This window comes from Herpailurus yagouaroundi, unplaced genomic scaffold (genome assembly GCF_014898765.1).
Source record: "Herpailurus yagouaroundi ecotype Mexico unplaced genomic scaffold, PumYag 194, whole genome shotgun sequence".
In the NCBI taxonomy this organism is placed as follows: Eukaryota; Metazoa; Chordata; class Mammalia; order Carnivora; family Felidae; genus Herpailurus; species Herpailurus yagouaroundi.
This window is the reverse complement of record NW_024412425.1, coordinates 1,637,502-1,657,652: the sequence shown is the minus strand read 5'-3', so window position 1 is coordinate 1,657,652 and position 20,151 is coordinate 1,637,502. Positions and strand designations below refer to the sequence as shown.

Genomic DNA, 20,151 nt, shown 5'->3' with positions numbered 1-20,151 from the left:
CCTTACGCTTTTCCAACGAGTGCATTCATCTGAATACATAGCACCACAGCTATTCTGAATATTCGCACTCTTTCCTGTTAGTTTTTTCGTTTGCATGCTGGTTTGCATAAGGAGACACCCCTTGTCTGGACTGATTTACATAATACATTTACATAATACATCTAAATCAACCCCCAACCTGCCTATTGGATGTGGAGGTCCTCTTCCCAATTACCATATATTTGCATGGGGCTCTGCGTGTATTTGCCCGCCATGGTAATTCACAGAAGCGCAGATCACTCTGTCCATACGTCCATTTGCACACAACCCTACCCGTGGATTAATCTTAACATACTTGCATAAAACGACACCAGACAAATCCGGCCCTGGCCCAATGCCTATCCTGACTCCAAGTTAGAGCGCTTAATTTGCATCATAAACGGCTCCAGACCACTCCCCAATAAGCACTTTCCCTTAGTACCTGCATGACCCACGTCCCCTTCATAATCTAAAAGCCCCCGGCCTCCTTGGCTTTGCTTTTGCCGGCCACCTACTACACGCCCCTCATTTGTGTGTCGCCCTCTTGCTCCCACCCAGCTCCTCACCAACCACTATGAGCGCTGCTGGAAGTATTACTGCCTCCCCACAGGCTGGGCTAGCTTCGGGGTCACCTCAGAGGAAGAGCTGCACCTCACCCGTAAACTCTTCTGGGGCATCTTTGACTCACTGGCCCACAAGGTCCGGGCACGTGGGGGGGGGCGCCGAAAGGAGCCTGCTTGGAGGGCTTGGGGGCCAAAGTGGGGGGGGGGTGTCCAGAATGAAATTACCAAATTCGGGGGTTCAGGGAGGGAGCTAGTTCTGCAGGTTTGGATCCAGGAGAATCTAGGAGTTGGGTCTCTGGTTTGGCTGTTACAGAAGAGGCGATGGGCGCTAGTCTGGGGGCTTGGAGAGGGGTGATGCCGGGGTGGTTTGGAGGGTCCAGGTGGGCTGAGGTTTGGGTTTCAGGGAGAGAGACCATAACTGATGTCTGGGGGCTCAGGGAAGAGGGGTTGATTAGTAGAGGGGTGAGTTTGAGGCCCTAGGGCTCCAGGATTTGAAGGCTCAGCCAAGCCTGCAGTGACCCCTCCTCCCCGGCATCCCCAGAAGTATGATCCAGAGCTATACCGCATGGCCATGCCCTGTCTGTGCGCCATCGCAGGGGCCCTGCCCCCCGACTACGTGGACGCCTCATATTCATCCAAGGCCGAGAAAAAGGCCACGGTGGATGCTGAAGGCAACTTTGACCCTCGGCCCGTGGAGACCCTCAAGTGAGGAGGCCTGGGGGCAGGAGCGGGGTGGGGACTGGGGACCGGGAGAGGGAGAAGGATTCAGACATGGAAGGATGGGCCAGCGCTAACATCTGCCCACCCTATGCCCCCTAATAGTGTGATCATCCCGGAGAAGCTGGACTCCTTCATCAACAAGTTTGCGGAGTACACACATGAGAAGTGGGCCTTCGACAAGGTTGGCGTCAGGGTCCTCCCTCACCCCCCAGCAGCCCCCGTTCCTGCCAGCCTTTCTCAAGACCCCACCTGCCCCCCCCACCCCAGACCCAGGTCTTCCCTGAGGCCCCAGATTTCCCTGGGACCCCAAACTCTCCTGAGACCCCAAAGCCTCTTCCAGAGCCCTCCGCCCCTCCAGGGTTTCCCCTCTGTGTCTCCCGGGCTGCTCTCTCCTCCTCATCCTGCCCCCCGCCCCCCTCTCCACGGTGGTGCGACCTGTCCCCTCTCCACCTCCAGATCCAGAACAACTGGTCCTATGGGGAGAACATAGATGAGGAACTGAAGACCCACCCCATGCTGAGGCCCTATAAGACCTTTTCAGAGAAGGTGAGCAAATCTCAGGGCCCAATGCTGAGGGTCCAAAATGAAACCTCCAAATTCGAGCGTTCAGAGAGGAGCGAGGCAGCTTCATCAGCTTGGATGTAGCTGGGGCTGCGGGTTAGGGCTCCGCATGCATGGACTTTGCCTTCCCTCAAACGTGGCTGCCTCCCCAGACCCCGGACTTCTAGTGTTCCTTCTCTTAGAAAGAGTCAGACTGGATTTGATTCCTTGACTGTGCCATTTAACTTCTCGGAGTCTCCAGAGTAAAATGAGATCATGAGAGTTTTGTTTGGGAGACTCTGTTACAGAGCAGGTAAGAGACCGGAGTTCGAATCCGAGCTGGACCACTTCCTCCTAGCCACGTAGTCGAGGCTTTCCACTTCTTAGGACACTGGAGGCCAGTAAGGCTGAGGCAGGGACTCCTCCCTCTATCTCCCTCCCATGCCATCTCACCACCTCCACGCCTTCCTGTCCACCCCAGGACAAAGAGATTTACCGTTGGCCCATCAAGGAGTCCTTGAAGGCCATGATTGCTTGGGAATGGACGATAGAGAAGGCCAGGGAGGGAGAAGAGGAGAAGACAGAAAAGAAGAAAACGCGGAAGATATCCCAAAGTGCCCAGGTGGGGGCGGGGCCGGGGCAGGGGGCGGGGTCATGGGAGGTGGTGAGCGGCGGGGGCGGGGGCAGGAGAGTGTGGGGCCAGGCGGGAGGTGGGGTTGAGAAGGGAGAAGGGCCAAGGAAAGGACGTGGGGGGAGGGGGGGCGGGGGTCAGGGAAATCTTGGAGGCCCGGAGCCAGATGCCCGCCAAGGCTGAGAGATCTGGGAAGGGAGTGGGCGTGGGTCTGAAGAACTGCGAAGGGCCGAGGAGAGGAGGGCGTGACTTAGCGACAGGGCCTTGGGGGGGGGGGGGGGGGGGCGAAGAGTAGGGGTCTAGGGCCAGTGGAGGAGGTAAACTGTGTTGGGGCCCGGACTTCCTGCTAGTCCATCAAGCACCCCCATTTCTCCCTCGTCCTCCCAGACTTATGATCCGCGAGAAGGCTACAACCCCCAGCCCCCGGACCTCAGCGGAGTTACCCTGTCCCGGGAGCTGCAGGTGAAACCCCTGATCCTTTATCTAGAGGCATGGAGGTGTTTGTTGGGGTTGAGAAGGACATCCTCTGAGTCCGGGCCTTGACTCTTTCGTCCATTCCAGGCCATGGCAGAACAACTGGCGGAAAATTACCACAACACGTGGGGACGGAAGAAGAAGCAGGAGCTGGAGGCCAAGGGTGAGAGCGTCCGTCCCGTCCCCGCACAGGCCCCTCTTCACCGAAGTCCCCTAACTCCAGAGTCCCAAGGGCTTAAGTTAGAGTTGTGTGACTTTGAACCATTGCTTTCGCCACCGATAATAACAACATCTACTACCATAGGGCTGTGGTGAGCATATGACGATCCTCTGAAAGCCATGATTCGGTTCTCTTACCTCTGTTTTTATTACTCTAATTATGCGTGCTCTCAGCAGCAAGAACCACTTCAGTGAGAGTGGCCTGGGTCTCCCCAGTCCTCTGATTTCTGGTCTTTGCGGCTCCAGGTGGTGGGACCCACCCCCTGCTGGTCCCCTACGACACACTGACAGCCAAGGAGAAGGCACGAGACCGAGAGAAGGCCCAGGAACTGCTAAAGTTCCTGCAGATGAACGGCTATGCTGTCACCAGGCACGTGGGCTGCAAGCCCGGCCAGGGAGGGGCGGGGAATGTGAGAGGAACGAGCCAGGCCAAAACTGGGGAAAGCTGGGCTGGGGGAAAGCGGCGGAGCCAGGGAAGGGAGGTGGCTGAGAGGGGTGGGGCCCGGAGAGCAGAGGTGGGGCCAGAGAAAGGAGGTGGCTACGAGGGTGGGCCCTGGAGAGTGGGGGAGGGGCCAGGGGAGAGGAAGCCAAGATGGGGGGGCCTTCTCAGAGCGGGGAGCAAGGTCAGAGAGTGGGGGGCCGGGAGGGTGGGGCCTCGGGAGAAGAGTTAGGACCTGGGAGGGGAGGAGGCTAAGAGGGTGGGGCTTGGGGGACTGTTTGGGGCCAGAGAGGGGAGGGGCTAGGCCTGGGAGGAGAGCCAAGGCCGGGGATGACAGAAGGCTAAGAGGGCGGGGCCTGAGGGGAGGCGGGGCCTGAGGAGGAGAGGCGGGGCCAGGGAACTGCTAGGACCTTGAGGGGGACCTGGCGTGGGGCAGAAGCCTGCAGCGGCCGGCCGTAGGAAAGCAGAGGGGAACTGGAGAGGAGCGGGGAACAGGGCTGACTCCTCTCTGACTGTCCACGCAGAGGCCTTAAGGACATGGAGCTGGACACGTCTTCCATCGAGAAACGGTTCGCCTTTGGCTTCCTGCAGCAGTTGCTGCGCTGGATGGACATTTCCCAGGAGTTCATCGCCCACCTGGGTACGGGGGGGTCCCTCCCCATGCCTGCCATGCCTGCAGGTTCACCCAAGGACCCGGCGCATGCATTTCTCCTTCCCTCCCCTCACCTCATTATTGTGCCAGACACTGTTCCTTCCAGGTGTTGAGAACACAGCAGCGAACGAGACAAAGATCCTTGTCCTCCTGCGTTTACATCCCTGTGGTGCCTTCAGACGATTAATGTCAGATACCTTACGTTTTTAGAAGGCAGTTAGTGTTTGGGGAAGAAGAATACACTAGAACCAGCTAAGGAAGACTGGGAGTTGGGGGGGGGGGGGGTTGGGGAGTGGAGCCCTTTAAATTTTAAATAGAGTAATTGGGAAGACCTTGAAGGAGCTGGGAGGGGGCTGGCCATACATCTGAGGAGAGTATTCCAGGCAGAGGAACAGCCAGTGTGAAGGTTCTGAGAAGTCCCTGGGGAGACAGGAGGCCCAACTGGCTGAAGCAGGGTGACTGAGTGTGGACAGCGGGAGGAGACGGGGCAGATCACGTAGGGCTTTGCAGGCATAGGGAGGTGGCTTTTTACCCCAAGTGGAATAGCACCACGGGAGGGTTCTGAGCAGGAGAGAGCCCTGACCTGCTTCAGGTGTTCACAGACTCCCCTTGGCTGCATTAGGGACAGATTGTGGGCGTAGGGACCAAAGAGGGTGAGGATTGGGCAGATTCTGGGTCTCTTTTGGGGATGGAGGCTGTTGGTGTGCCCCATACGTGCCTCTTACACCCCACTAAGAATCACAGCTGGCCCCTAGAATCCCTCCCAGCTTCCCCCAGAGATCCCAACACTCCCCCTGAGAGCCACCCAGGACCCCCAGACCCCCTCAGATGAGTGGCACAGCAGGACACACTCACACACCTCACCTCGAATCCCACATGCTGATCCTCCATGCTGAGCGCCTCTCGGCAACTCCCTCTCCTCTCTGTGCTTCAGTTTCCCTATCTGTCCACCATAACCAGTCACAGTTCTGTCCTGTTCTTGCTGGGTGACCTGCGCTGAGTTATTTCATCTCAGTTCCCTCATCTGTAAAATGAAGGAGGGGGACCAACTGTACAGACCTCCAAGTTGGGAGGAGATCGTGCGAGGGCCAGGGACATTATTAGCATTATTATTTTCATTAATTATTTACTGTCACTGTTATTATTACCTGAAATTGACTTCTGCTTTAAAATTAATTCTAGTCTGTCAACATTGACTTCTTGTTTTGTTCATTCATTCATTCATTCATTCCACATTGACTCAGTGCCAAGTACTGAAGTTCAGGAAGAAGAGGGCTGGTGAGGAAGCGGATGTTCCATGACCTTACTCCATCCTAGTTTATCCTCTTCCCCATTTTCAGCCGCAGGAAGGGCTTGATCAAGGAGTCAGGGGGAAACACAGGAAAGACAGGAGAGAGAGGTTTACCTCAAAGCCAACAGAGGTGGCTTTATACCAAGCATTAATCTCCCATCTTTTCCTCCCTTAACCCTCGAGTCCCCTCCCTCCCGAGGCACCTTCTGAGTTCCCCAGCCTTGAACCCACCATCACCTCTCTTTTCCCTCCGCCACCAGAGGCTGTGGTCAGCAGTGGACGAGTGGAGAAGTCCCCCCACGAACAGGAGATTAAATTCTTTGCCAAGGTGAGAGGTGGACTGAGAAGCTGGAGGGGGCTGGGGACTGGTGGGCCCCTTCACCCAGTCCCCCTTCACCCAGCCCGCCTCGTCTCTTCCCCACCCCACCCCCAGATCCTGCTCCCTTTGATAAACCAGTACTTCACCAACCACTGCCTCTATTTCCTGTCCACACCGGCCAAAGTGCTGGGCAGTGGTGGCCACGCCTCCAACAAGGAGAAGGAAATGATCACCAGGTGGGCTACCCTGTGACCCCTGACCCCGTCTCCTGACCTCACAGGATTGCAATCCTGGACCCTGTCCTCCCAACCTGGGACTGTCTGGGCTCTGTCCTGGGTGTTGGGCACTGACCACTCTACCTACAGAGGTGACTGAAGGGTGAGGGTGACTCCCTGTCCTCTTGTGCCCAGGACCGAGGGGTCTCCCAGGATGTAGGACTTTCGGGCAACTGGGACGAATTGGTCGCCCTGTCAGAAAGGCAGACCAGCCTCCCCACCCCCCAGCACCCCCGTGTCTGCCCGTTACTCTCAAGCTTGCTCATCTCTCTGCCCCTTCCCTACCCTTCCTGTCACCTCTGTTCTCTTCTCCACCATCCTATGTCCTCCTGGCTGTGTCTTCTGTCCCTCTGTCCCTGTCCCTAACTGTGCCGCTGCTGTCCTTGTCCCGTGGTGTCCTCACTGTCTGTTTCCCCCGTCCTTATGTCCCTTTCTTTCTTCAGCCTCTTCTGCAAGCTTGCGGCTCTTGTACGGCACCGAGTTTCTCTCTTTGGTAAGTAGCTCCCCGCCCCCAGTTCTTCTCTCTAACCTTCCCTCCCTCCCTGCAATCTCCAACCCCACCCTGAAGAAACAGCTCCCGGTTCAGGCCTCGATTTGAACAACCTCCACCGTGTTGTTCCTCTGGACCCAGACATGGACTGGGTAGTCCTAGGGACAGGGCTGTGCCTGGGACAGCGCTGGGCCCTGCCCTCGTGGAGCCCCCAGGCCGGTGGGGACACAGACTCATCCTCAGACAGTGACGGCCCGAAGGTCAGGGCTGGGATGGGGGAGGTGCAGGCAGAGCGGGTTTGGGGAAGGACCAGGTCCTGTGGGGGTCCAGGTGGAGGTGGGGCAGGGGGGAGGTGGATGTAGGGGGAGGCACTGCCCTTGTAGCCCTTCCTTCGCCCTCTCCCGTCTCCCTTTCCCAGGGACGGATGCCCCAGCTGTGGTCAACTGTCTTCACATCCTGGCGCGCTCCCTGGATGCCAGGTATGGGGCCTGGTGGCCACCCCCGCCCCAAACCCCTGTCCTCCTTGACCTCCTGAAATCCCGAATCTCAGATTCCAGAACTGGCGCGCCCCGGCTTCCCTCCTAGGACGGTGATGAAGTCAGGCCCCGAGATCGTGAAGGCCGGCCTCCGCTCCTTCTTTGAGAGCGCCTCAGAGGACATCGAGAAGATGGTGGAGAACCTTCGTCTGGGCAAGGTGTCCCAAGCACGCACGCAGGTGAAGGGTGTGGGCCAGAACCTCACCTACACCACGGTGGCCCTGCTGCCGGTCCTCACCACGCTTTTCCAGCACATCGCCCAGCACCAGTTCGGAGACGATGTTATCCGTAAGGACCCCTGACCCCAAGGGCAGGACTAGGGCCGGGGGTGGGGTGCAGTTCTGCTGACGCCAGCCATCCCCGTGTGCCCGGCAGAATCCCCAGGTGTCTGAGTGTGCATTCAGTGAATTGGTAGGTAACAGAATGAGACAGAATGAGTTAATGAGGATATAAGTTCGGCAGCTTTTTTTTTTTTTTTAACGTTTATTTATTTTGAGAGACAGAGACAGAGTATGAGCAAGGGAGGGGAGAGACAGAGGGAGACACAGAATCCGAAGCAGGCTTCAGGCTCTGAGCTGTCAGCACAGAGCCCGACGCAGAGCTCGAACCCATGAACCGTGAGATCATGACCTGATCTGAAGTCAGACGCTTAACCAACCGAGCCACCCAGAGACCGCTGAGTTCAGCAGCTTCTAACAAAAGACCCTAAGTCACTGTAGCTTAAACAAGAAAGGGGTGTATTTCTTTCTCATGTAAGAGCCTACTTGTGAGTGCATCACCATGTCAGAAGCCCAGGCTCTCTCCATCTTGTTACCCTGCCATCTTGGAAATACTGCCTTTATCCGCAGGGTCCCGGATGGCACGGCGTTCATTACATCCCCATTCTAGTCTGTAAGAGGAGAGAGGAAGCAAAGAGGAGGGCACTGCAATTCTTTTACAAGAACGACCTAGATGTGGTCTGTGTCACTCCTGCTTACATCCATCTCGTTGGCCAGAATTCAGCATGCGGCCACATGTCACCGCAAGGGGGGCTGGGAAAGTAGCCTTTATTCTGGGAGGTCACGTGTCCAGCTAAACATTGGAGGTCTGTTCCTAAAGAGCAGAGAAATGTTAAGAGCAGATATTGGGAGTCTATTAGCAGCGTCTGCCGTTTTTCTGCTACCGAATGGCACACCTGTTGTGTGACCCAGCCTGGGATCTGGGAGCACAATGTGCACCGTGTGTTAGTGAGACACAGGCAAGATGCAACACCCAGTGGAGTGTCAGGTCCTCAAAAGAAAGAGCCTTATGAGATGTGGTCTGGATTCTGGGGGGGGGGGGGGGCCCGCCCGGCGGGGGGGCTGGTGGGAGAGATGTTCAGGAGGCCGAGGAGATGGGCGGTGGCGGGGAGGTATCCAGAGTGAAGCCCAAGGCCCTGGCCTGCGACACTCGGATAGTGGGGCCTCCAGGATACAGGGACTGGGAGCAGTAACGAGTCTGGGGGAGATGCCAAGGTCAGTCGGGCCAAGGGGCCCAGGGAACACCCTGGGAAGGTGTCCAGGACGGGCCAGCAGGCCACGGGCCGTGGGGATTGGCGGATGCTGAGCCATGTCTCAGTTCACCGTTTCTTTGAAATTAGAACCTTTTGCTAAAAGTAAGAAAAGCTGAACGTGGTTGGGGCCCTTCCCCCACCCTCACGTTTTGTTCAGAGAATTAAAAAATTTTTTAATGTTTATTTATTTGTGAGAGGGAGAGACAGACAGAGAGTGAGTGGGGTAGGGCACAGAGAGAGGGAGACACAGAATCCGAAGCAGGCTCCAGGCTCCGAGCTGTCAGCGCAGAGCCCGGCACGGGGCTCGAACTCACAGACCGAGAGATCATGACCTGAGCCGAAGCCGGACGCTCAACCGGCTGAGCCACCCAGGCGCCCCTATTTAGAGAATTTTCAAGTGTCCAGAAGAGTCAGAAGAAGAGAATTGTTCACAATTTGCCCCGTTTGCTTAACCTTTCACTTTATGAGCAAAAGTATTTGCAGACCTTTTGGTTGAACTTCAGAATGTGAGTTCCACAGACCGTGACACCTCATCCCTAAATACTGAGTCTGCACCTCCTGGAATGAGAACCTTCTGTCTGTCATGTAATCACAATATCATTATCACCACCTAACCTGGCTGGGCTCGAATTTCCCTCATTACTCTCAAAATGTCTTTGATTTAAAAAAAAAAAAAAAAATTCAGAGTCCAGTCAGGTTTTTCTCCTTGCGTTTGGTTGTTATGTCCACGTGTCTCTTCGATCTAGAACTGCCCCCTTGCCCTCTTTTTCTCTCGAGACATTTGTAAAGTTGCTGAGGTCCCTAACCTGGTCTTCCGGGGGTCGGCAGGGGGATGACCTAAAATTATCGTCAGGGTTGGATGTTTGCATTTTTCTGGAGAGTGTCCATCGCTATCATCAAGGAGATCCGTGACTCCCCTCCAAGGAAAGAGCAGCCTTTACGGAGTGCCTGTTGTGTGCCCTGTTCCAACTGGTTTCCAAGCATTAATCTTTTGATCCTTACAACCACCCCGTGAGGAAGATACTATAGGTATCCCCATTTTACAGATAGGGAAACTGAGGCCAAGAGAGTGCTGGCACTTTGCTCAAGTCACAAAACTGGTAAATGGCAGGCTGGCTCTCGACTGCCCAGCTCTTACCCAGTATTTGGAGGTGAGGGAGGAGGGCGGGGGAGGACGGGGATGGTGGGTGCTTCCCCCACCCTCACCCTCCGTCTCTCCCTCAGTGGATGACGTCCAGGTCTCTTGCTACCGAACGCTGTGCAGTATCTACTCTCTGGGAACCACCAGGAACCCTTACGTGGAAAAGTAAGGAGAGAGAGCCATAGTTTGGGGCTGGGGTGGGTGCTGGGGGGATGGGGGAAGGAAGGAGCAGGAGAAGATGGGGGTGGGTGAAAAGCAGAAATGAGCAGTCTTCCACGACGGACATGCTCGGCGGCAGCTGCAGTTCACCGAGGTGGCCACTTGAGGGCACTCGGGGGAAGGCCAGCGAAGGAAGCCCGATCGGCCCCAGGCGCCTGCTGGCCAGGATGGCAGGTGGCTCCCTGCCTGGGTGCAAGCTTGCCCCGGCAGGAGGCACACAGAAGGGAGGGTGGTACACAGGAGTCACAGCACGCTGGGCGCACCGAGGAGGGGCCCTGGCAGTGCCCGTGTGGGTGGGCTCTCCTGAGCTGGGATCACCAGTTAGAGCGAGAGGGCACATGAGAACCCAGGGAAAAGGCCACGTTCATGCTTTGGGTGGACGGCTGGGCTCCAGAGAGTTCTGGGAAGACACACTCCTGTGGAGACGGAGGCTGGGACGCAGCACCGGGCGGAGGGCGTGTCAGAGCTAAGCAGCCCCCTCTTCCAGGCTGCGGCCGGCCCTCGGGGAGTGCCTGGCCCGCCTGGCAGCGGCCATGCCGGTGGCGTTCCTGGAGCCTCAGCTGAACGAGTATAACGCCTGCTCCGTGTACACCACCAAGTCTCCCCGGGAGCGGGCCAGTAAGTGGTGTGGGGCTGGGGCGGGTGTGAGGAAACGTCCTACCCAGCACGGGCCCGGGGGAGGGCCCGCTTTGGGGGGGCTCCGAGGGCTGAGGATTCCCCAGGTTGGGGGCACTCCAGACTGGAGGATTCTGGAGCCCGTCAGGGCCTGGGTGTGTGGTGGGGACGCCGAGGTCTGGGAGTGATGGGTTGGAATGCCCTGACCCCTCTGTGCACCCCAGTCCTGGGGCTCCCCAACAGCGTGGAGGAGATGTGTCCTGACATCCCGGTGCTGGAGCGGCTCATGGCGGACATCGGGGGGCTGGCCGAGTCGGGGGCCCGCTATACAGAGATGCCACACGTCATCGAGATCACGCTGCCCATGCTGTGCAGCTACCTGCCGCGCTGGTGGGAGCGTGGGCCCGAGGCCCCCCCGCCCGCCCTGCCCGCGGGGACGCCCCCGCCCTGCACAGCTGTCACCTCTGACCACCTCAACTCCCTGCTGGGGAATATCCTGCGAATCATCGTCAACAACCTGGGCATTGACGAGGCGTCGTGGATGAAGCGGCTCGCCGGTGGGTCTGGGGGGGGGGGGGGCACCAAGCTCCTGAGGACTGGGGCCGAAGCGTCCTGGGGCTCGGGCCTTTTGATCTCATGGTCTGAGAGGGAGATCCCCGGGGTCTGTGTTTTCCTGGGAGTTGGCAGGAGTCAGAGTCCAGGTTTTCTCAGGCTCAGAAGGCGAGGAGTCATCACAAGCGGTCAGAATTTCGGGCTCTGAGGGCCTGGGGTGGATGGATGGGTCCTGGAAGTCCTCCAGGCCGGATTCTGAATTGCTAGAGCCTTGGAGAGGGTTAGGAATTGGGTCAGAGGCCTGGGTTCCTTATACAGAGGGTCAGAGAACCAGGTCACGCATCAGGGGCCCTGATACAGAGGGGTTTGTAGGTCAGAGGTCAAGAAATGGGCCTTTAAAGGGATGGGATTCCCGGTTCAGAAGTTCTGTGTCAGAAACTGGGCCAAGCTAGAGCTTGGGGGCTGGGCTCAGAGGCCGGGGTCAGAGGTCAGAGGCTGGGGTAAGAAACCAGGGGTCATAGTCAGAAATCACACAGTGAGGTAAGAGTTTGGGTAGGGGCTAGGTCACAGGTCAAAGATTAGGGTGAGAGGTCGTAGCCCAAGGTAAGCTATCAGGTTATGAGTCAGTCACGGGGGGGTCAGAGGTGGCTGGCATCACAGGTTCAGGTCAAGGGCTGTGATTGGGACCAGGCGTCAGGGGCCGTGTCAGAGGTCAGGGCCCGAGCTCAGGCGTGGGATCCAAGGTCGTAGGTCAGGTGCTGGAGTTAGAGGCTGGCCGGCAGCGCGTGACCCTCCGTCCGCCTCGCCCCCGCAGTGTTCGCCCAGCCCATCGTGAGCCGGGCCCGGCCGGAGCTGCTGCATTCACACTTCATCCCCACCATCGGGCGGCTGCGCAAGCGGGCGGGGAAGGTGGTGGCCGAGGAGGAGCAGCTGCGCCTGGAGGCCAAGGCGGAGGCCCAGGAGGGCGAGCTCCTGGTGCGGGATGAGTTCTCTGTGCTCTGCCGGGACCTGTACGCCCTCTACCCGCTGCTCATCCGCTACGTGGACAACAACAGGTCAGCAAGTCTCCGCCGTCCCCGTGCACGTTCAGCCTGACCTTGGGCTTCCCGGAGCCCCATCTGACCCGTCACCTTCTGAGTTACTATAAACTTTTTCCAGCTCTCACCCACCCCCCCCAACCTTCTGACCACCCCCCCCCATTGCCTCTGGCCCCACAAAATCCAGCCCGCGGGTGTCTGCTCCCCTTCTTCTCCTTCACACCTCCTGAGACCCAGCCCCCGCGAGGCCGCCCCCGGGCTTGGGTGGATGGGGCTGATTCGCGCAGTTAGGCCAATGGTCAGGCCTTCCTCCGTCACTGAGGGGAAACGAAGATGGTCCAGATCTGGCCGGACTTTCCTCAGAAACAGGCCTTTAAGAGAAGCAAGAGCAGGTGCAGCACCTGGGTGGTTCAGCCCACTGAGCGTCCAACTTCAGCTCAGGTCGTGATCTTGCAGTTTGCGGGTTCGAGCCCTGCATCCAGTTCGCTGCTGTCAGTGCAGAGCCCGCTTCGGATCCTCTGTCCCCCTCTCTCTCTGCCCCCCACCCCCACCCCCACTCATGCTCTCTCTCTCTCTCTCTCAAATTAAAAAAAAATTTTTTTTAAGTCAATAGCAGGGGCCCCCGGGTGGCTCAGTCAGTTAAAAGTGTCCGACTTTGGCTCAGGTCATGATCTCACGGTTCACGAGTTCGAGTCCCGTGTCAGGCTCTGTGCTGACAGCACGGAGCCTGGAGCCTGCTTCTGATCCTCTGTTCCCCTCTCTCTGTGCACCCCCCTGCCCCGCTCATGCTCTCTCTCTCTCAAAAAGTAAAAAAAAAAAAAAAATTTTTTTAAGTCAAAAGCAAGAACAGGTATCAACCAATTGCTAACATCTCCCTAAAATCAGAAGCACAGTTCGGAGAATTATTAACTCCTAGGGCAGCCTAATCCAGGGATAGTGAATACGTTTCAACTCCTAGTTCCATCCTGGTTGAAAAGATTTTCGGGTTGCATCAGGGCTTTGTAAGAAAGGGGGCTCTGATTGATTAGCTGTGCCTGTCACGGGAGCAGAAATGGGAAGCATTGGTAGGAATGTTGTATACACCCATGCACACCCCTCTTCACACTCACGACGGGGCGTATTACTGTAGTGTAGGTTCCCAGGAGTCCGTGCACCGCATCGGAGAGTTTGAACAAATAAATTGTGGTGCATTCCCACCGTGGAATACTACACAGCAATTAAAATGAACAAATTATTGCAGCATACAACGATGTGGATGAATGTCGTAAATGTCAGGTCGAAGGAAGCCAGGAAAAATAAAAATAGAGTACCTATTACATCTATTCATGTAACGTTCAAGAGCAGACAAAAATAATCCATGGTCAGCATAAGGGTCATCCAAATGAGGGAGAAAGGAGTGGCTGGGAGGGGCGTGAAGATACTTCTGGATTCTGGAAATGTTCTATTTCTTTTTTTTTTTAAATTTCTTTTTTTTAAATTTACATCCAAATTAGTTAGCATACAGTGCAACAATGATTTCAGAAATAGATTCCTTAGTGCCCCTTACCCATTTAGCCCATCCCCCTTCCCACACCCCCTCCAGTAACCCTCAGTTTGTTCTCCATATTTATGAGTCTCTTATGTTTTGTTCCCCTCCCTGTTTTTATATTATTTTTGTTTCCCTTCCCTTATGTTCATCTGTTTTGTCTCTTAAAGTCGTCATAGGAGTGAAGTCATATGATTTTTGTCTTTCTCTGACTAATTTCACTTACCATAATACCCTCCAGTTCCATCCACGTCGTTGCAAATGGCAAGATTTCATTCTTTTTGATTGCCAAGTAATACTCCATTGTGTGTATATATATATATATATATATATATATATATATATATATACACCACATCTTCTTTATCCATTCATCAGTTGATGGACATTTGGGCTCTTTCCATACTTTGGCTACTGTCGATAGTGCTGCTATAAACATGGGGGTGCATGTGTCCCTTCGAAACAGCACACCTGTATCCCGTGGATAAATGCCTAGTAGTGCCATTGCGGGGTCAAGGGTAGTTCTCTTTTTAGTTTTTTGAGGAACCTCCATACTGTTTTCCAGAGTAGCTGTACCAGCTTGCATTCCCGTATATTTTTCTTTAGTGTTTATTATTTTTGAGAGAGAGCACAAGCAGGGGAGGGGCAGAGAGAGAGAGAGGGAGACACAGAATGCGAAGCAGGCTCCAGGCTCCGAGCTGTCAGCACAGAGCCCGACTTGGAGCTCGATCTCACAAACTGCAAGATCATGACCCCAGCTGAGGTCGGACGCTTAACCGACTGAGCCACCCAGGCGCCCCTATTTTTTGACTTGGGTGGTGGTTACAACAGTGTGTTCACTTTGTGATAACCATCAAGCTGACACTTTATGTTATACTTCAATAAAAAGGTTAGAGATAGAAAAAAGGACTTCCTTTTTTTAAAGGAATGGGTAAGATGTTTAGATCATCTGAATGGCCAGCTTACCCTAGAAAACTCCATCCCATCCCTCCCGTTGGAATCTCCAGGTCCCCCCCCATCCCCTCCCCTGAGAGCTCTCTGTGGGGCGTCCTCTCCTGGGGGTCCCTGCCCCCATCCCTCACCGGCCCCTTCCCTGCCCACCCAGGGCGCACTGGCTGACGGAGCCCAACCCCAGCGCCGAGGAGCTGTTCAGGATGGTGGGCGAGATCTTCATCTACTGGTCCAAGTCCCACGTGAGTCCCCGTCCTCCCTGGCCCTCCTTCCCATGACCCTCACTGCCCCGTCTGATCCTGACACTGCCTCCCCCACCAGAACTTTAAGCGTGAGGAGCAGAACTTTGTGGTCCAGAATGAGATCAACAACATGTCATTTCTGACCGCTGACAACAAGAGCAAAATGGCCAAGGTGGGTGCTTTGCTCTGAGAGCACGTAGCAGGGAGGGCGGGAGCACCCTCCAGGCCTTCCCACCTGACCTCTTCACCAGCTAGCCTTCCCTGCCCTGGCCACGTTCCCGCAGCCACCACAGCACCCCATCTCCCCCGCCTCATCTCCTCCCTCCTCCTCTGTCTTTTCCCTTCCCCCCATTTCTCTCTTCTTCCTCCATCTCCTCCCTCCTCCCCATCTCCCTCCTCCTCATCTCACTCCCTATCCCCCTCCTCCCATCCCCCTCCTCCCTATCTCTCCTCTCCCTCTTCCCCATGCCCTTCCTCTCCCTCTTCCCCATGCCCTTCCTCTCCCTCCCCATCACCCTCCCCCCCTCTCTCCTCTCCTCCTTCCTCTCCATCTCCCTCCTCTGCCTCCTCCCCATCTCATCCTTTCTCTCCTCCTTCCTCCCCTCTCCTCCCACTTTCCCCTCCTCCATTCCCTCCCTCACCCCAATATCTTCCTCTCCCATCTCCTCATTATCCCATATGCCCCCTCTCCTCTACCCTTAACTTCTCAGCACTGCCCTCTCCAGGGGCCTACAGACCAAACCCACCCGCCCATTTCCACTCAGGGTCTGGAAATGCCCAGCTAGGGGCTGTGTGTCGGGCTGGGGCAAGGGGGCTGGGGTGGGGCCCACTTGAAGTTGGGCCTAGGGTTCTCTGAGGGGCCGGGGTAACCCTTCTTGTCTTTGTCTGCACCCTGACGAAGCAGGCGGGAGATGTACAGGTCAGCCCCACGTCTGGGACCTTCCGCATGCCTCTTGGCTTAATTCCCTCTTCTCCCCCACACCCTGGCTTCTGCATCCCCTCCAGAAAATTCCTGCCCCTGTTCCCCGCCCCTCGCCCTTGGCTCTCAGCCCCCATCCTTCTTCTCTCCCCCATCCCCACTCCCAACTACACATTCCCTTCCCAACGCTCAGCTTTTGCCAATTTAACTTTTTTTTTTAACTTTTGTTAAAAAAAAAAAATCTCTCAGCTTTCCTCAAAGCAGCGAAGCATTGTGGTCTGAGGTCAAGGGGAATGGGAATGGGGTGGGAAAGGCACGCGCACGGTTGGGCTTAAGGCTTGGGCTCCGGAACCAGGCAGACTTGGGTTCAAATCCTGACCCTTGGCAGTTGGCTGTGCGACCTTAGTCAAGTGGCTTATTTTCTGAGCCTCGGACGGCATCTGGCCGGTGGCCCCCGGGGCCCCGGGGCTCTGCATGTGGTCTCAGCAGTGTCTGCCTCACACACAGGCCGTGCTCCGTATTGCGAGCCGGAGTGAATGTGGCTCCGGCCGAAGCTTGTCACTGGGGCTTCTCGTTGGCATGACTGGGGTGGCCCTGGCCCTGGGTCCGCACCCAAGGCTCCAGAACACGGCTGTGGGACTCTGTGCCCCGTGTTTCTGCTTCCAGACCTCTCTGGATCTCTCTTACATCTTCTGTCTTCCTGTCTCCTTGTCTGCCTGAGTCTCTCAGTGTCTCTCTTTTTCTCCCAACTTCTTTTGTCTCTTGAGACTCTTTACGGTTCTGCATCTTTATTTCATTCTGGGGACCTCACTCTTGGGATATCAAGTGTAGGGTTGCGCATGTTGTGGGGGAGGGGAGGTGCCGTACTGAAAGTTGTTAGGGGATTCTGGGAGAAGACTGCCAGAGGTTGGGAAAGGCCCAGAATTTGGGGAAATCTGGAATTTGGGATAGAGATTGGGAACTGGGGACAGAGGCTCGGTCTGGGAGGGTCTGGGGTGAGGGCTGGGGGCCTGAAGTGAAAGATCAGCAAGGTCTGGGGTGGAAATGGATGCGGGCTCTCAGATGGGGGAGGGGATGCCCGGCACCCAGGCTGCGGGCTGGAGCCCAGGCCGTGGACAATGGCACAGGTTGGGGCTGAGGCCTGGGGCCTGGGGCCTGGGGCCGGGCTGCTAGTCGGGCTGGTGCTGAGCCCCATGTCCCCACAGTCAGGTGGCTCGGACCAGGAACGCACGAAGAAGAAGCGCCGAGGGGACCGGTACTCTGTGCAGACGTCACTGATTGTGGCCACGCTCAAGAAGATGCTGCCCATCGGCCTGAACATGTGTGCGCCCACTGACCAGGAGCTCATCGTGCAGGCCAAGAACCGCTACGCCCTGGTGCCTGCACAGCCCCGTTACGGGAACCTGCCAGCACCCTGCTCAGCACCCCACCAAGCCCCCAGGACCCTACTGAACCCCCAGGATCCCATTGGGAGTCCTCTCTTGGGACCCTAATGAATCTTTCTCCAGGACACTGAGGACTCATGGGATCCCCTGGGATGCCCTGAACCTTCCCCTAGGTTGCTGAGAATCCAGGGCTCTGCCCAATACCTTAGGATACTGGGCAAAGCCCTGGGACCTAAGGATCCTAATTGGAACCCCATCGAAACCCAGGAATATCATTAAGACCCCTGGGATCCAAGGACCATATTGAGCCTTCAAGGACCCTCCTGAACACCCTCCCCCAGAACCATGCCTAACCCGTTAGGACCCTGAAGGCCCCACCAGAGACACCATGAGCCCCCCTGAGACGCCTCTGAGTCCTCCACCCGGACCTCCCATTGGGACCCATTGAGTCCTCCATGATCCCACCGGCCCTCCCCTGAACCTCTGGGTCCACACTGAGCTCTCCAGCTCACCAGCTCTTTCCCTCAGGACCCTGCTGACCCTGCCCTCTGGGCTCTGTTGACTCTCAGGGTTCCAGTGAGCACTCTGATCTTAAGTATCCCCCAGGATCCTAATGGCTCCTTCCCCAGAACCACACCCAAAACTGTGATGTATCAGGATTCCTGAGATCAACTGATCCCACTCTCTGAACCCCCTGAGGCTCCAAGGAGGACTCTCAGGATCCCATGTACCCTTAGTATGGAATAGCATCCCCCATCCTTACCAGCCTCAGGGATCCTGAGAAGTCCTTCCAGGACCCTGCCCAAGACCCCTTGAGTCTCCCCAGGACTCTGCTAAACACCCTGACAACCTATTAACTCCTCTGGGGCCTCGAAGACCCCTGACTCCCCCTGGTATCACAAACACCCTCTTTCCTGGAGCCCTAAAGTCTCCTCCCTTCAGGACCTCAGTCTACTCCTAGGACCTGCTGAGTCTTGCCAAGAACCCACGGAGCCCTCCAGGGCCCCTCTGACCCCTCAACTTGGTCTTTGAGGGCCCCTCTTCTCTGGGAATCCCCCCCGCTGACCCTTCTTTGGCCTCCATGAAAACCCTACTGGTGACTTGGTTGATCTGCCTGATCCCTCATGACCTCTGCTGATCTTGTTGTCTCCCTTATACTCCCCCCCCCACCTCCTTTGATCTTCAAAAACTCCCTGCCCATCTCGCAGCCCCACTTTGACCCTCCTCTGACCTCCAATAATCCCTCGGTGGCCTCAGTTGACCTTTGAGGACATTCTCTCATCACTCCCTACCTCCACTCGCATCCCCACAAGGCCCTTCTAATCCTTACTGTCTCTTCAACGTGCATCTGTGGCCTCTAGGACTCCCTTCTGACAATTCCTGACCATCGGACCCTTTCAGTTTCTCCCAGATGCCCCCCTCCCCACAAGCCTCTCGCCAGCTGCTGGGATGATGGGCCTGGAAGGGAAAGGGATGTGGGTTAAGGAGGATGCTGGGCCATCAGAGTGACCCAGTCTGGCCATGTCTCCCCAGAAAGACACAGATGAGGAGGTCCGGGAATATCTGCAGAACAACCTTCACCTTCAGGGAAAGGTACCCTCCTTAATCTGCAACCAAAAGGGGCACGTTAGGACAGTAGCAACAATAATAAGCCAAGTATACTTACTCTGTACCAGGCAGGGTGAGAAGGACCTTAACGTGTACTCACCCACCGAATGAATGGTCAGAATGAATGGTCACGGCACCGAAAGGGGGGCGGGGCAGCCAGAGAAGCCCACCTCAAGCGAGCGGAGGGGCCCTCAGACGAGCCCGGCTGGGGACCCGGGAGCCAGCAGGGGGAGGGACCCTCACGCCGGCCGCCGTTCTTCCCTCCCGTCAGGTGGAAGGCTCCCCTTCTTTGCGCTGGCAGATGGCCCTGTACCGGGGCCTCCCGGGCCGTGAGGAGGACGCCGACGACCCCGAGAAGATCGTGCGCAGGGTCCAGGAGGTGTCTGCGGTGCTCTACCATCTGGAGCAGGTGGCTGGGCTGGAAGGGTCTTGGGAGGGGGCGGGGAGCTGGGGTCTCTGGGCGGGGCAAGGGGCGGGCCTTGAATCTGTGGGCGGGGTCTGAGGGTGAACCTTGGGTCTCTGGGCGGAGCCTGGAGTTAAATGCGAGGCTTTAGAAGGGAATTTGGGAACCCCAGGGGAAGGACCTGGTGCTTAGATCTCGGGCCTAGGGGCGGGGTCAGGGTCAGAATTCGGGGTCTAGAGTGGGGCCTGGTGAAGACGCCTTGACTCTGGGCAGGACCGTGGGTGGGTCTCTGGATGGTGACGGGCCTGGGTAGTGACCCTGGGCCTGTGGGCGGGCCTAGGACAGACATTTTGGTCTGGAAGCAAAGCCCAGGTTCGAACCTTGACTCTCTTGGTACGGCCGGGGAGTTCCTACAGCCCTGTGAGTTGGACCTGAATTTGGGCCTGGGCATAGATGGGCAGTTTCACCCAGGGGGTCTGGGGTAGGAATCAGATCGGGGTAGAGGCGGGGACATGACAGATTGCCGCCCGCGCCCCCCCCCCCGCCCCCCCAGATCGAGCACCCTTACAAATCCAAGAAGGCCGTGTGGCACAAGCTCTTGTCCAAGCAGCGCCGGAGGGCGGTCGTTGCCTGTTTCCGCATGACCCCCCTGTACAACCTGCCCACGTAAGACCCCCAGGGTAGAAGGAAGCTTGAGGGGCGGTGGAGAAGGGCTGGCTGAGGAGGCGGGCGGACAGAATGCCGACTCGATGGGGCGTTGGGGAATGGTTGGGAAGGTAGATGTGTGGAAGGACAGAGGAGGCGTGGAGCGGGGATGGTCTCAGTGATGCCACACACCTCCTCCCCTCCCCCCCCC

The 20,151-nt window shown here is 56.9% G+C and overlaps 1 protein-coding gene across 1 annotated transcript in view; it reads left to right on the top strand.

The window, feature by feature from the left end:
• Positions 1-20,151, top strand: part of RYR1 (ryanodine receptor 1) — a 118,707-nt gene that overhangs the window by 52,523 nt on the left and 46,033 nt on the right. Inside the window, exons 50-74 of the mRNA XM_040445607.1 lie at positions 577-717; positions 1,123-1,286; positions 1,404-1,482; positions 1,758-1,847; positions 2,323-2,463; positions 2,860-2,934; positions 3,034-3,109; positions 3,412-3,535; positions 4,129-4,244; positions 5,808-5,875; positions 5,981-6,102; positions 6,585-6,634; positions 7,050-7,110; positions 7,217-7,455; positions 9,923-10,004; positions 10,546-10,676; positions 10,898-11,230; positions 12,040-12,280; positions 14,893-14,980; positions 15,060-15,152; positions 15,885-15,899; positions 17,105-17,275; positions 18,818-18,877; positions 19,164-19,301; positions 19,849-19,961. Coding sequence (XP_040301541.1) covers positions 577-717; positions 1,123-1,286; positions 1,404-1,482; positions 1,758-1,847; positions 2,323-2,463; positions 2,860-2,934; positions 3,034-3,109; positions 3,412-3,535; positions 4,129-4,244; positions 5,808-5,875; positions 5,981-6,102; positions 6,585-6,634; positions 7,050-7,110; positions 7,217-7,455; positions 9,923-10,004; positions 10,546-10,676; positions 10,898-11,230; positions 12,040-12,280; positions 14,893-14,980; positions 15,060-15,152; positions 15,885-15,899; positions 17,105-17,275; positions 18,818-18,877; positions 19,164-19,301; positions 19,849-19,961 — 3,011 coding nt within the window. The remainder of the gene's footprint in view (positions 1-576; positions 718-1,122; positions 1,287-1,403; positions 1,483-1,757; positions 1,848-2,322; positions 2,464-2,859; positions 2,935-3,033; positions 3,110-3,411; positions 3,536-4,128; positions 4,245-5,807; positions 5,876-5,980; positions 6,103-6,584; positions 6,635-7,049; positions 7,111-7,216; positions 7,456-9,922; positions 10,005-10,545; positions 10,677-10,897; positions 11,231-12,039; positions 12,281-14,892; positions 14,981-15,059; positions 15,153-15,884; positions 15,900-17,104; positions 17,276-18,817; positions 18,878-19,163; positions 19,302-19,848; positions 19,962-20,151) is intronic.